This window comes from Musa acuminata, chromosome BXJ1-10, assembly GCF_036884655.1.
Source record: "Musa acuminata AAA Group cultivar baxijiao chromosome BXJ1-10, Cavendish_Baxijiao_AAA, whole genome shotgun sequence".
Classification (NCBI taxonomy): domain Eukaryota; kingdom Viridiplantae; phylum Streptophyta; class Magnoliopsida; order Zingiberales; family Musaceae; genus Musa; species Musa acuminata.
In genome coordinates, this window is record NC_088336.1 from 28,550,116 (window position 1) to 28,564,741 (window position 14,626).

At 39.9% G+C, this 14,626-nt stretch overlaps 2 protein-coding genes and 1 long non-coding RNA gene across 3 annotated transcripts; 1 reads left to right on the forward strand and 2 right to left on the reverse strand.

Moving 5' to 3' along the window:
- Positions 1–89: 89 nt before the first annotated feature.
- Positions 90–6,222, reverse strand: LOC135595969 (uncharacterized). Its single transcript, XM_065087556.1, has 6 exons — positions 5,116–6,222; positions 3,551–3,651; positions 1,870–1,939; positions 1,085–1,112; positions 935–995; positions 90–436 (listed from the first exon to the last, which is right to left on the reverse strand). Exons 1-6 carry the CDS (start codon positions 5,221–5,223, stop codon positions 331–333), a joined length of 474 nt encoding a protein of 157 aa, XP_064943628.1. The 5' UTR covers positions 5,224–6,222; the 3' UTR covers positions 90–330.
- Positions 6,223–6,338: 116 nt separating this feature from the next.
- On the reverse strand, positions 6,339–7,807 carry LOC135595970 (protein RADIALIS-like 3). Its single transcript, XM_065087557.1, has 2 exons — positions 7,350–7,807; positions 6,339–6,640 (listed from the first exon to the last, which is right to left on the reverse strand). The coding sequence occupies exons 1-2, from the start codon at positions 7,619–7,621 to the stop codon at positions 6,616–6,618; spliced, it is 297 nt and encodes a 98-aa protein (XP_064943629.1). The 5' UTR covers positions 7,622–7,807; the 3' UTR covers positions 6,339–6,615.
- Positions 7,808–8,956: 1,149 nt separating this feature from the next.
- Positions 8,957–14,515, forward strand: LOC135595047 (uncharacterized). The gene is made up of 3 exons (XR_010480268.1): positions 8,957–9,352; positions 11,070–11,175; positions 13,998–14,515. It is a non-coding gene; the product is annotated as an uncharacterized LOC135595047 (long non-coding RNA).
- Positions 14,516–14,626: the final 111 nt, after the last annotated feature.

Here is a 14,626-nt window from a genome sequence, read left to right on the forward strand (position 1 = left end):
ATGTAACAAAGAGAGACATTACAAACTTAAATTTATCAAATTTTCCAATCCAACTGGTTGACCTAATTGGGATCAAATAACTATGCCAATAAATATTAGGTGAATCGACCACTATAAATTCAAATGTATAGTCAGTCACTCGATAAATCAAAATTAAGAGGCCTGAAAGAGCCTTTCTAAAAACAAAAAACTCTTTCTCCTGAAATTTTCTATGCAATATCAGAATAGTTGGCACAGCAGATAGAACTGATAAACAAAACTCTCATATATATATATATATATATATATATATATATATATATATATATATAACCAAGCATAACAACCATCTCAAACTATATCAAGGTCTTCTTCATCATCCAATTCCTGTTCAATTGATGGTCGTAGCCTTTTCCCCTCTCTCAAAGCGATTCTTCCCCCCTTCTTTGGCTTTCCTCTGAAAACAACAGAGGACAAAGATATCGATCAGCCACATGCACCTTGGAATAGAAAGGTTTAACAAGATTAATCATAAAAGAGTACATCATCTTGAGGATAAGAAGATTCACAAAGAATAAAATCTAGAAATCACTTTTGACATAATTTGCACAAAGTTATGAAGAGGTAGTTCCAGATTAGAAAGCTCTCTTTGACCGCATGAGGGCTATCTAGTTGTGTTCCTCAATGTAGATGATCGCTTCCTACCAGACAATAACCCTTGTGGATTTTAAAAGTTAACAGAGATCCCATTGGTATGACATTCTAACACCACAAAAAAAGCACCTTGAATCAAGTTCAGGTGAAAAACACACTTGGGATTTCCAGATGTAAATCTTTTACTGAATTCATCCAATCAAAAAGCAAAGAGATAGGAACTCGTTATTCCATCCACAGACTGCCTCCAACACCTCACCGCCATCTATAGGTGCATGGGAATATAATTAAGTGTACTTACTGTCCATTTGCAGGAGTTCCTCCACCCCGTGATCGAACTGGACCATATTCAGACCTTCCCTCTATAAAAAAAAACAAAGAGACAGATAAACAGGCCAACTATAGCTTCCTTACTACAAAATCATTAGGATAGTCTCAGAAGAAAACTCACCATCCCGACCAGCAACATGTTCTTCAACCTAAACACATGCACAATGGTTAGACTGCTCATCTCTGCATTACGTGTCATATGACAATAGTAATTAAGACCAACTACAGCAACAAGTGAGGATTAAAAAAAAGATAATATTGATAGAATTAGGAACTACATACGATGGAAATGTTAAATACAAAAATATTCACATGTGGTTTAGCCCCATCTCACTATTGTATCACCTGACCTGACTGTTTTCTCTTTTTCCATTGTACTCCGCATGCCACAAAAGCAACCCTTTGACACCAGTTGTGTTGGTGACTACTGCCAAAGATATGCTGTGGCTTCCTTCTCAGGCACACCAGGTTAGTGCCATGCAGACACCAATACGTTAACAACTAAATGAACCCTCAACTTAATGATGCAGAACCCAAATATCAAGTATTTCATCATGATCGTAAACTTTAACACGAGGCAAGCTGCCAATTGTATTCCATAAGGCAAAGTGGGAAAAAAAATCAGAAGAGGAAGATAAAGTTAAATCAGCATATTGTAACAAGTAGGTCTTCTTTAATAAATTCACAGATTGAAGTCACAAAGATGTGAAAAAACATATTTACCTTTGTAGCTTATATAAGAACAGCAAATGGAATTTTTAGATACAATGTGAAATCAGAGATAATACAAAAAATTCCACCTGATATCATTTTCCACTTGTTAAATTTATTTTGACATGCAAAAATAATTGGCATTTGAAGCAGGACCATTTAGCTAATGTTTAGAAAGTTGCAGCAGGTACATACCACTGGGGAGGTAATTGATGACAAGGAGAATAGCCTGTCTTCAGGCTGAAACCTTCTGGAACGCTTCAGGCTGAAAACATAATTTTAAATAATGTTTTTGTTATTATAAGCTGTTACCACCTGAAATGTTATACATCAGAGCTTGTGATAGATAAGTTCTTGAAAATATGAACTCTGAAGAGACCGGTGTGCCAAAACATGCAGATGGGTGTTCAAGCAGCATTACTAAATCAAAATAGATACAATTAGCATTAGGAGGTGATCGATCCAGCCGAGATACACTATGCATCACCAAGCAGTATACCAGGTATACATCGGTGCTTAAATCATTGGCCACAAGCATATCAATGATTTAATGCCAATCAAGATGCACATTTTTCAGAGATCACAATCATCATGCAGATAAAGAATTGTGAAAAAGATACTAGTGCTCCTCTCTACCACAAGTAAGACAAAATAAAATAAAATAAAACTTCATGTACAATATTCATGGTATTTCAAGGATTTAATTTGATAAGGGAACAACTCCAGATAAAGCAGTTCATTGAAAAAGTAGTTGCAACAGTCAGTGAGACAAAAATTAATGTCTACTCAGCACCTCCATTCACTTCTTGTTATTTAATGGCATGTGCCACTAGATGGCAATCCTAGAAGCAAGGCAAGTTAATAAAACTTTGTCAAAAGGTATATGGTTGTGCAGACACATTGATAGAAAATGAATATTCAAACAAGTTAAGGAATCTTTATTACATCATTCACAATTGATTATGAGTTTTCTATGAGATATGTGGCATGTATTCCACAAGAAAGTTGAGAATACCAATATTATAGTATGAGTATCACAGACACGTGAACATGATCATCTCTCGAGTTAAAGGATTTCTCTGTAGAATATTCCTTTATGTGTTAGGCCAAATTTCAGTATCCCTTCTTTTTCTTATCTACTGCATGCTCCCAATTATTATATAATGATTTCTTAAATTTCCATACACACAAACTGTAAATGGCATGCCTTATGTCAACAACATGACTGGGATATTAAAAAAAAGCAATTGGGATATTGGTCAAATATGATGAAGCGGAGACACTTTGAGCTTCCATGTGAAATTAGGCATGGAACAGAACTCTTATGAAGAAGTTTTGGGAGTTACAAGGTAAAAAAAATTCATTTATGGCAACAAATAAACACATGATACTAGTAATCCATGTCACTTTCACTATTGTCCTTATCCATGTGTATAACAAGAAATGCATCAAAGACCTGGCACTGGAATAGCCAACTTTATCAGAAGCTTGGTCTAGAAAATTCAAGAGAATTATATTTTATGATCACATTGGTAAAATCCAGCAAAATCGAGATTATTTTGAGCAGGGTCAACAGCCAACAGGGATGCAGTTGCTGCTAGATGGTTAAGACACATCTTTAAAGGTAAAATAAGGGTGTGATGTTTTTTGTACAATTAGAAATAGAAAAGAGGTACGAGATTGCAAGTTCCAGAGTAACAGAATGAAGATCCATCACTCTTGTGTAGGTATAAGACAACCTACAGTGCATAACCTCAGCAGGATTAAGAAGAGAACTTCAGCATTATTGTTCTACTGGTTGTAGAAAGCAATATTCAATAAATAGAGAAAATAAGAACGGAAGCACAAATTTATACTGCAAATTCAATAAACTTACTTAGCAGTACTCTTTGATGATGACAAGAAACCTTCAAAACCTTTCAGCACACTTCCATTCTGATTTGAGTCTTGTAAATATGTAGTTTCTAGGTCATAGATCTAACAAAGTAGAGCAGAAAATGTGAAGATGCAATTACTAATTCATGTTCATCCAAATAAACCATATATCAATTGCAATTAATGGGACCAAAATACATGCTTACAAAAAAAAAATTGTAAATGTGGAATTCTCTCACTTTCTTTTTTTTTATTTTAAAGGGAACAGTCAGATCAGCTACAAATTTCCAGATCATGACATCAGGGTAAATGACTATTTTGTCATATGAACAACAGTTGCACAAAAGATATTTAAGTTATTTGTGAAATGTCTTTAACATGGATCATCGTTGCAAAGGAAAAGTAAGGGTTTCACGTGTGGAATAGATGGATGGTGGTGCTTCAAAACAAAGTGTTATTGGTAATAGATATTTTTTTATGAACGAGAATGGAAATCTTCAGACGACCAGTGCATGATCCCTAGCAACCCTCTAGCTTCTTCAACAATTGAAATAGTTTCCTCAAAGTTCCCAGAGCATATGGAAGATATTACACAAATAGTTTGGCTCACCAAGCAAATGGACACTGGTTGCTTCATGCCATGTTCTGAATTGGTCGAGTATGCTATGAAAGTAAAGCAGAAACAAGTTATTCAACAAGAAAGTGGCTGTCAGAGGATCTAAATGAAGAAAAGGAAGGCCTTTAGATTTTTTAATATTATGCAATTCCTCGTCGTTTTAGTCAACCAGAAAGATCATATGATATGTTTTCTATCGGCGGGAATTAACAAATCACCATATTAGTTGAGCATACTCAAAGCTTTTAATTGTCATCCCTACCTATGTTGGATGCTTACTTTATTTGCTATCAAGTGCATTTCTCACCCTCCTTAGTACTAAGCGGAAGGTTTCAAATAACCAAAACTTTTAAGTGGCTTGGATTTGGCGGGCATATATACTAACATTATCAAATCCGAGGATCAACGCTCTCGAATATTTTCTCGTCTATATAGAAAATACCCTCAGCCCAACCATAGAAGTTCAAGTAGGGAAAAGGAAGGATACGGGAAGGGGGAAGATAAAGCATTAGAGATTAGGTTGATGATGTGATTCTTAGCAGTACTCGCATCATTGAATAGAAAAGAAGATGAAACATGAAATCCTCGTTCTCAAGGAGTAATTTGTAAAAAGAATATAGATATGTCAATAGCAGGTACAGGTTCTCCTGCAAAATAACATGGAATGTCACCGAAGCCAACATATTAAAATTGACCACGCTCCGTTCATAACCAATTTGACGAACCGAGCAAGCTTTCACAAATAAAGAACAATCGGACCAAACACAATCATGAAATCCTGAAACCTAAGTAGCAAGACTGCGCTAACCAGGGAAAAGATAACAGCTTTTTCATCAAAGAGACATAACAATCAATTCTTTCACGATGAAATCAGAGATGCTAACCTAAAAGAAACATGGGGAAGAGGAAAAAGAAAAAAGAGACAATAGAAAGTAAGACGGGGGACCTACTTGTCTCTCGATGACCCGGAGTTCGTCCTGGAGATTGTCCCTCTTGCTTACCAGCGCTGAAAGCACGGCCGAGGGATTGGAGACCGCCCTTTGCCCCAGTAAACCCATTTTTGAATCCCGCGCCACAATAAGATCAGGATCGGGAGGGTCGTGGACTCGAACAAGACGGGATATCAAACAAAGAATTCGCAGAACCAAAGAACGACGACTCGTGAATTTTTGGCGGAAGGCGATTCGATCGGGTTTCCTCTTTCTACTCTGACAATTTTAGTAGTGTTTCACGGTACGAATTCCGAACTTTCCCCAAATCCGAAGGTAAATTTCAGGGACTGGTCTCGGAGCCGTAGTTCTTCTGGTTTCCTTTTCCCTATTCCTCGTTCCTCCGAGATGTGCCTTCAAAATTCGGAAACGCTTGATGATCCATCACAAGAGGGCCTCCCGAACGACCTGCGAGCGATGAGCACACGTAATCATACCACCGGTACGCGGTATCCGCGGGTGACCGCATAGAAGCCTTTCATCGCGGAACAACGACAACAGGTGAGACGCCTATTGATTTCAATCAAATTCCAATCATAATACTTAATTTTTGGAACCTAAATACTTTGCAAACTTGATTATTTGTGTAGTGGGACTCACTATTCTCCGAATCAAGGATAGTTCGACCACTATCGATGCAATAGATTCCATCTTAGGTCCACATCGGTGTTGGTATCCACATTAGACTCGGATTCCTATGGCTTTTTACTCTGTGAAACCATTCTAGACGAGTTACGATAAACCCGGATATCTCCGCTGTTGGCTGAGCGATCGCAAGATTCGACTCATTTTAACTCGGACAGGATTCAAAGCGCTCGCATGTGTAGTTGTGGTGTCACAGCTCTTTGGTTGGATCATTGGTGGGTATCGTTAAAGGCCTGGTGAGAATGCGTGGCTTTGCAGGGTCGTCCTCGCATCCACGGGATCTCTACTGCTCACGGTCAAACAGAAGAGCTGCCATGCATGTACGAAAAGACACACACGGGCACCGCGATGATGTGTTGTCGATCACACCTGATGGAAATGCACATGCAGTGATTGCACGAAGGCATCTGGAAAGAGAGAGACTTTCCTCTGCGATTAATTTCGAACCTTTCCCTGCCTCGCAAATAGGTCGGGGTTATTAGATATGATCAGGGAGACAACACCATGTGTTACACTACATTGTAGATTTAACCCTGTGGTGAAGAAAAACGATGTAAATTTCTCGAAACCATCCATCATCTACTGCAGAGTTTAGATGTCAACAGAGGATGAGCAGCATCTAGATAGTGGTTCGGGAAAAAGGCTGGGGAAGAGGAGAAGAAACATACTAATATGAAGAAACAAAGAGAAAGACCAGTGAGACAGGGTATCCGTGCGGTAGGAGTTTCCCTCGATGTTGCTTGTTGATCTCCGAAGAAGAACGGCGGCCTTCCTACTTTTTAATGAAGGTTATGATCCTACTTTGGAATCACTGCTTCACTGGAGCTTCAAGCACCTTAGCCTGCAAGAAATTATTGTATAGCGATCATCAAAAGAATGGCACCATACAATGTGATATGTTTTAGCGCGACAGAACGAATAAAGCGTTGGGAGAGATTGTACTATCGATAAGAAAGAACTACTTTAAAAAGCTAGTGTCAGCCATAATGTTGGGTAAACCATACATGGCTTCCGTGCTGGCCGGTGGCTGGAGAGCGCACGTCGGAGGTGGCATATCAGGATCAGATCTCATGTGAGTTAAGAGACACAAAAGTTCTCGTCATATAAAAACAGGAAGATCAGATGGTGGTAACTCATCATGCATGACGCAAATCAGAGAGCATATGTGAAGAAGAAGAAGAAGAAGAAGAAGAAATGAGTCATCAACTGGACGAGGAAAAAGAGGGATCGAACAGAATGCAGCGAGTGAAAGAAGAGATCTCTTGCAATCTTCAAGTAAAGAAACACGAAACCTCGTGTTAGGTTTGTCTCATTTCAAATTATAGCCACTGAACATTTTGAGAGAAAAGAAGAATCAGAGAGAGGAGAAGAAGACGGATCGGTGAACAGTCCAAGAAGATCGAGAGAAGGGAACTCTCGACAAGGTCCTCAAACGTCGAGCTGCCTTATAATTGCGAGGATTTCGACCCCGGAAAATAAAGAGACAGAAAACAGGAAACCGAAGAAGATACGATCGGAGAACGGCGGTGGAAAGCGGAAGGTAGATCTACCTCTGCTCCTCATCAGCGCCGCCGGCCCTGCTGCTGGAGGACTTGTAATATGGGTATGGCACCCGGTTCGACTCGATGAACTTGAGGTCCTCGACCAGGAGCTCGTAGTGTCGCTTGACCTCGTCCACGGTCTTCCCTCCCACGGCTCGTGCCACATTCTGCCAGCGATCCGGGGTGTCCTTGTCGTACACGGCGAGCGCCCGCTCGAAGAGCTTGTTCTGCTGCGCCGTCCACGAGGAGCCCGAGCTACGTGAGAGCGATCCCGAAGCCATTCTCCTGCACAAAGGAGAGAGGAGTCGAATGCTAGAATAACAAAAAGGGGAGGGAAGATGGGGTTATAGAGGCTGCGATCGCCGAAGGTGTGAGGGAGAAGTAGCCTTATAAGCAGAAGAGAAGCAGTTCTGAGGCAGAAGGGAGACAACGGCAGAATCGTACTAGGGAAAAGAGAAGATAGAATACCAGATGCATGACTAGTTTGCACGAGAGCCACATGACAAAGCAGAGAGGGTGACATGGAGTACCGGGGAACCATCATCGACCGAGTCTTGGGAGGGCCCCCCCCCTTTTGTGACTTCATGTCCCAAGCTTTCGACCCCTTTTACACGATAAAGCTTCGAGAGTCTCCTTCATCGGTCGATGAACTGTGAAAAGAATGCACCACCGTGCATGTCTTTGTATTCATGGGTCCTGTGTCCATAATAAACGAATGAATACCATGTTTGCTGTGCTGTAATACAAGTGTATCCACACACTGCTCGGATTAAGGGTGCCGTCGTGTACTCGAAGAAACGAAGATGGGCGAGTCCCTTTCAGAGATGGCGATCCTACTCGCTTTCCCGAGGGTCACGGACCTGATTGTGTTGACCTGTCGACGATACTTAGGCAGACCTACCGGGATCACTATCTCGAGACATTTCTACGGAGGTTGACTGTGACATCTCTGACAAGCTTAAAAAACGTGTTACTTGGACCCTCAACAGACCCCCGGAAAGTCTAAACAGCTCCTCCCGAGTCAGAAATAATTCGATGGAATGGCAGTTGTTCCCCTCGTAAGGAAGGACATGTACTGCTCTCACCAATGTTTCGATTACCAGCTGAATTGATTTATACTCTTGTTCTTTTGATCTTCTCCTTCTCGTGAAATGATGGATAGCTTCTTTTGTTTGAAGTTAAAAGGAGGTGAAGTAGGTTTCATCAGCAGGCTGGGTGGTCAAAGAAGTCACATTCTTCTTCTAAAGTAAGGATAATGACATCCGAAGATCTTGTCCGCTTAGTATCGATTTCTTTTCTGCCGGGTTGCAGTTGGAAGAGTGAGAGGATGATTGCCTGATTGTGTACGCGTCGATATGTTCCATGCTGCGAGCCAAATGCTACCAACTGGCATATGTACTACTTTGAACTGGATCTCACCGCAAGCCCAGTGTTGCCCAGCTGTTTGGCTTCTTTCTTCCGCTCAAGATGGCACCATCAGCGAAGATCAATAATAAATACTGTGTCACATGCATATCGACAGCTTTAATCATCTGAGCTTGAGTTTTAATTCGTTTAACGACAGTTCTTTTCTTGAGGAGGAGGAGGAGGAGGAGGAGGAGGGTGATCTAATGATTCCACTGCAGAATTTTATGAACTTGTCTGTTGTCGATGATAAGATTTAGATCGAGTGGGACCTCACATGACCGCCATTCGCATTTATGAGCTCGAGTAGCTGGCCGAACTCGGCTACATTTCCTCGTACTATGCACCTTCCACAACTCAACTTTGATGTATACATATACATGTCATCCACAAGCGGCGGGCGACAGTTTTCCATGGCTTCGGGCGGCCCATATGCGCCCCATCCGACCTAAATCACCAATCGATCGAGTCCCTACCCGTAACGCAGCCAAGCGAGAAGGTGGTGGAGAAGGGAGGCATTGCCGCCGCCAAGAGGGCCGCCTCCTCGGCCAGGAGGGTGTCCTGCTCTGCTGCCGCTGCCTTCGTAGGAGTCGTTTTCTCCCTCGAGGGTATTACTGCTTTTCTCTTCTCCTCCTCTTTCCTCCTGAGAAATGCAACTATCGGAATGCAATTGCTCAAATGCATTTGTTATATATGACCTGCATCATTATTTATAGACGATTTGGTTGCATGTGGTTTTGCGGGCAGGCATTGTAAACTTAGGCTCTAACATGCAAAAATCGCATTTTGAAAAGGCAGTAAGGCATTTCGAGTTTACATCCAATTTATACAACTTACATTTGCAAATGTGGATGCAACAATGTTTTCATGTGAAAGGTAGCAGATGCAATCAAACGCACCCTTGGTCGACTCTTCTTTCTATTACCAATCGACCCATTCAGTGTGGTCCGCCAATTAAAAATCAAATGATAAAAATATATCTATAAACTCATGAACGAGCTCATTTATAAGTTCAAAAATAGTCGGTGGATCCACTTGTCAGTAAATTATTCTATAAACTCATAATTAGATGTATAAAATAATGATAAGATATGTAGATGTATATGGTTATTCATAATCACTGTAAGAACAATTTTGAACAAACTTTTACTTAATACATGTGTTTATTTTTATCAATATATGTTCACTAGCTCGGTTGGTAAAAGTCTAAAGGGTATCTAGTTTGAGTGGAACTTCAGCCGACCTAAGTTGAGCTTGAGTTTATAAAAAAAAGTATGATGAACCGAGTTCGAAGATTAAACTCTACGCAGCTTGAGCTCTCATTAAAATAAGTTGAGCGGAGTTTGAGCACAATAAAGTGTGCCTTGAAAAGCTCAGCTCGGCTGGCTCTGTTACGATCTGTATTTTGGTTCCTATGCAAGGAAAAATATATTCTTCTCAATAGCAAGATCTTGGCAATATCTTCTGTGAGGTAACAGTTGTTTTCTAAACACCTAGCAAGAACTCTCGATATGGTCTTCTTTTACATATTTACTAAACTTCACTTATTGCTGAGCATGCCGCACTAATTTGCTAAACTCTGTGATTGTGGTATACCTTGGTGGAACATTATGCTCGTCTGCCTGTGATTCTGTATGTGTGTATTCTATTACTGAATATGAATTTGCTCATGATAAGAGATCTTTTTAATAGATTCTCCTGTTTTGTATTTGTTTGGAATCATGTACTCATCACGTATTTGCTTCAGTGAGTAGAATGACGGAAGCATACTTACGTAACTTAGTTTTGTAATGCAAGAATCAACTCCTTTAGTAGATTCTTATAATTTGTTAGATGTTTTATATCTGACATCGCATATGTACCAGTAATTAAATCATTCATAACTGGTACCTTAATACTCTCTACAGAAAGAAACATATGATCACTGATTGTTTGGGAGAAAAAGAAAAGGCTATTAACTATTGTAATTGTAGTATGATTGTAATTAGTGTGGATGAACATAAATCTTGCTTTCAAGTTTGAAATTCTAGTGATGTTAATTGCTACTAGAGAATATTCTGAACATGGTCTCTTGGGATAAAAATGAACAATATCATGCAGTACAATTAGAATGGTGATATTTGGCACATCTTAGTAACTTGATATAGATCAAATCTTATTTCTAGCTCTAAAACCATGATGATAGTAGTCTTTTCTCTTTTTCCCCATTGTTTTCTTATTAAGCCATCAATCCTTCATCTCTTGTTTTCCCATTTTTGGTCTGTCAAACTCTCCCTTATGAGGAGAGCTTTCTTAAAGAAGATATATGGTGCTAATTCATGACAGGGTTTGGTATGATCGCTTGCACTTTACCCTAGAGGATTCTATGAAGCTCTTGACGTTATTTAAGATGCTGAGAACATGCGTGACTAGAGAGACCTGTGGAGCTAAGGTCAGTTATAGTTACTTAGAAGAAGACTTGTGGTGTTTAATTGTCATATTCGAATTTTTATTCGTCCAGAATCAGATTTGATCCATATTAGTGGTAAAAAAAATAAATTTGATATATATATCATGACCACCAAATATTTAACTAGTATGTTTAACTAATACTGCATATCTTCTTTGATGTTGCATAGAGTTTTCCACTCTCATATTGTTTCTCCATCGGGTGGAGACGGCTCCAGAATATTTCACCTTAGTCATATTATGTCATTGTCAGTGGTAAATGTCATGATAAATATCTGATTTATTTTTTACGTAGCATATCTTACCTCGTTTATGCCAAACTGAACCCATACTTAGATTTGATGCTATTAGTTGCTTTCCTATATTTCCATGTTATCTGGGTTTGATTCTCATCTAATATCAAACCTGGAACCCTTAGCTAGTACTGACTTTGCTTTCAGATGTTCTCATGTTCCCATGTTACCCAGGACAAAGACATAAACATGGTTTTATTTCATCTTTGTTATACAACTTATTGCTACCACTTCTTTTAAACCATAATTAAAATGGGATCTACACTCAGGAAATAGTTTCTCTTTGCAAGTGGTTTGACATGGTCTAATCACATCAGACCTAAAGCCAAAACTTATGCAAAGGTGATGAACTAAGATTTTTCTGAATGAGATCATTGGTCTCATGATGATGTTTCTTGTTCTCGGTAGCATCCATAACCTCACAAGCTCAAGTTTAGCCATAAATAATGCTTGATTTAAAAGCTGATACAAACTGGAACCTACCAGACCTTAGCACCTGAATCCAGACTACACATGTTGGCTCCCTTCATAAGCATATTAACTTCTCCAGAAACCTGTACTACCAAATCCATGCAACTTGCTAGAATCACCATTTTATCCTCACCATCTTTACAGTTGTATGAGTTCTTGGAGATGAAGGGCCCGGGCATACTGTGCGAGAAGACACTGATATGGACCAGGGCAGTTATAGCCAACAAACGCATTACGAACCACAATAATGGCTTCCCATGATTGTTGAGCTTGGTAATTGGTAGGATCCCAGCCTTAGAACCAGCCATATCCTTTCCATCGCAGCTCCACTGTTAGCTTTTACAACCAGATTTTTGTGTATGCAAGCAGAAGTTTGTATCAAGTTTCAGCTTTGACCCTAGAGAATGGCAAAACTTAATGTTGTGATGTGATTATAGACTAGAATATGATTACACTTTCGTTCAGCACATATGGGTTCTACTGAAAGCACAAACTTTCCGCATGTTGGACTCATGTCAACATGGAAATTCACGTCGATATCTTAAAGATAAACCTCTTCTTTTTCATTACGGAAAAAAAGAAATTATTTAGTTAGTAAAGTACTCCGTTTCTCAACAGATCTGCATAATACTCTGATAAGAAGATAATGAAATTTTAAAAACAAATCCATTCTACTAAGGAAACAGGACTAGAGAGATCAAAGTTGACTGATAAGATTATCTGGATTTTTTGAAGTTTTCTCCTCCACTCTGTAATTTTGGATTGCTAGGATAAGGCCAATCTGGACACCAACCAGAGCTGAAATTTTCCACCACCACAGTCAAAGTGCAGTACTGATCCACTGCAGCAGTTCCCATTAATGTCCAACAACTAAGAGACATGTTTGAATTGTAAAATTTGTTTTCTGATGCTATGTGCCTTTAAAGCATGCATATTTACTGAATAAGGAAATTGGAGTTTGGTTAGCTAGGGGGAATTGATGAGAGCTGAAATTATTGATCATGGTATTCTAGGGATTTTCCAAGAATTTTGTCTTGTTTACATGAAACATTCATCTTATTCTCACATCCGTGTATTACGGTTGGATAATCTCTTTGTTCTTCATTAATAAAAGAAAATCTGCCTTTAATTTCTTTTTAGAGATAGATCACCAGATAAGCCAAAACATCTAGGTGCATCTCCATCTACCATAGTAACTGGTCTCATTCATAAAGAACTCTTCTGGTCCACTGTTATTCTGACCAAAAGCTATGCCTATACACAAAACTCAGCACACAATGTGCTTGTCAATCGACCGGGTTATAATATCGTTGAAGCATTTGGAGCTGGTAACACGATCGTTGTGAAGTCTCAAATAATTGGAGAAGATATCATCCATTGGAATGAGATGTAAGAAGATCCTTGAGATCAGGGTCAGACTGTGACGGTAAGGGTGGATAGAAGTTGGTTGAGTGGTGGGTTACAGGATGGCCTCCATGGCCAAAAGGACCGGAGACAAAACCACATGGAAGTCGGTAGGAGAGACCTCCCAACAATCTCAGGTCTCTCCACTGCCAACTTGGTCTCCTATGCTGCTTTACACCCAAAGTTCTTGATCCCTATCCATTAAGATACCCTGATCAACCTAGTCAGTTTAACTTGTTTAAGCAAGAGATGAATGACAGGAATTCCTCCGTGCTGTGCTCGAAAATAGCTCTGACCTGGTGGACTGATGGATCACAGTCTTCCTACAGAAATTAATGGAATATTTTCAGAAGATATTCTTAACTATGTCTTTTTTTGGAGCTAGATTGTCATTTTTACTTGGTATAGCAGTCTCGAATCAGTTCAAGGCTTAATCTACAGTTGCTCTGTCTTGCTTCTTCCATCCTCTTTGCTTATATGGAACGATGTTAGAGATTAAGAAACATTCCTCCACAATGTATGCGTTTTTTTTCCCTTCATCTACTGATTCGTTTGTGTGAGGTGGTGTCGAAGTAGCACTTACAACAACATCTTGCGGTATGTTTCTAGATATGGTTTTCATTGCTTAACTTTGCAGATATGCATAGATCCTCATCTGGTCCAGTTCCTCGTGGCAAAGACAAGTAGAAGACAAAGGAGTCCCCACAAACATGCGGCACCACTCACCAAGGCGAACTGATAGGATCAGCCTGCGTGAGATGAAGAGGGAGGATGATGCACTGCTGTTTATGGAGTAGGGACGAAGCGAAAAAATGAGCATTTTTATGCCAAGACGAACAACCTCCATGGTGGGGTTTCGGCGTTTGAGGCACCTTGGTGCCACATTCTGCTGTCCTTGACCTGGTCCTGAGCCCCCTAAGAGATGGCGACCCTCGAACCCTTACCCTCCATAGAAAGCCATGGACCAACCTCGCCCTCCTAATCTCCTCTGTAAATTATTCCTATCAGGTGCCCTCCATTGTGGTATTGGGCATCTCACTCGGACAGCTGCTGTGGTGGTAACAAATACTTTTTGGACACCCTTGTGTGTAAAGAGATAGATGCCTCTGAGGTTTCGCTTTGTATTATTGAGGAAAAGATAGGTCCACCGGGGAAAATATATGAGGGAGGAAAAGCTGAGATCAAAATTCAGATGAAATGTCGCTGTCTGAGATCCATGTTCCAGATGACGAGAGAATCGCCAGTAGTGTATGTTTTGTTGGTCAG

Coding starts and splice junctions, on each gene's coding strand:
- LOC135595969 (XM_065087556.1), bottom strand. CDS start 5,223: ATGGGTTTACTGGGGCAAAGGGCGGTCTCCAATCCCTCGGCCGTGCTT. Junction 1,940..3,550: donor TCATCAAAGAGTACTGCTAA/GTAAGTTTATTG, acceptor TTATGTTTTCAG/CCTGAAGCGTTCCAGAAGGT. Junction 1,113..1,869: donor CATCAATTACCTCCCCAGTG/GTATGTACCTGC, acceptor GCATGTGTTTAG/GTTGAAGAACATGTTGCTGG.
- LOC135595970 (XM_065087557.1), bottom strand. CDS start 7,621: ATGGCTTCGGGATCGCTCTCACGTAGCTCGGGCTCCTCGTGGACGGCG. Junction 6,641..7,349: donor GGCGCTGATGAGGAGCAGAG/GTAGATCTACCT, acceptor AATTTCTTGCAG/GCTAAGGTGCTTGAAGCTCC.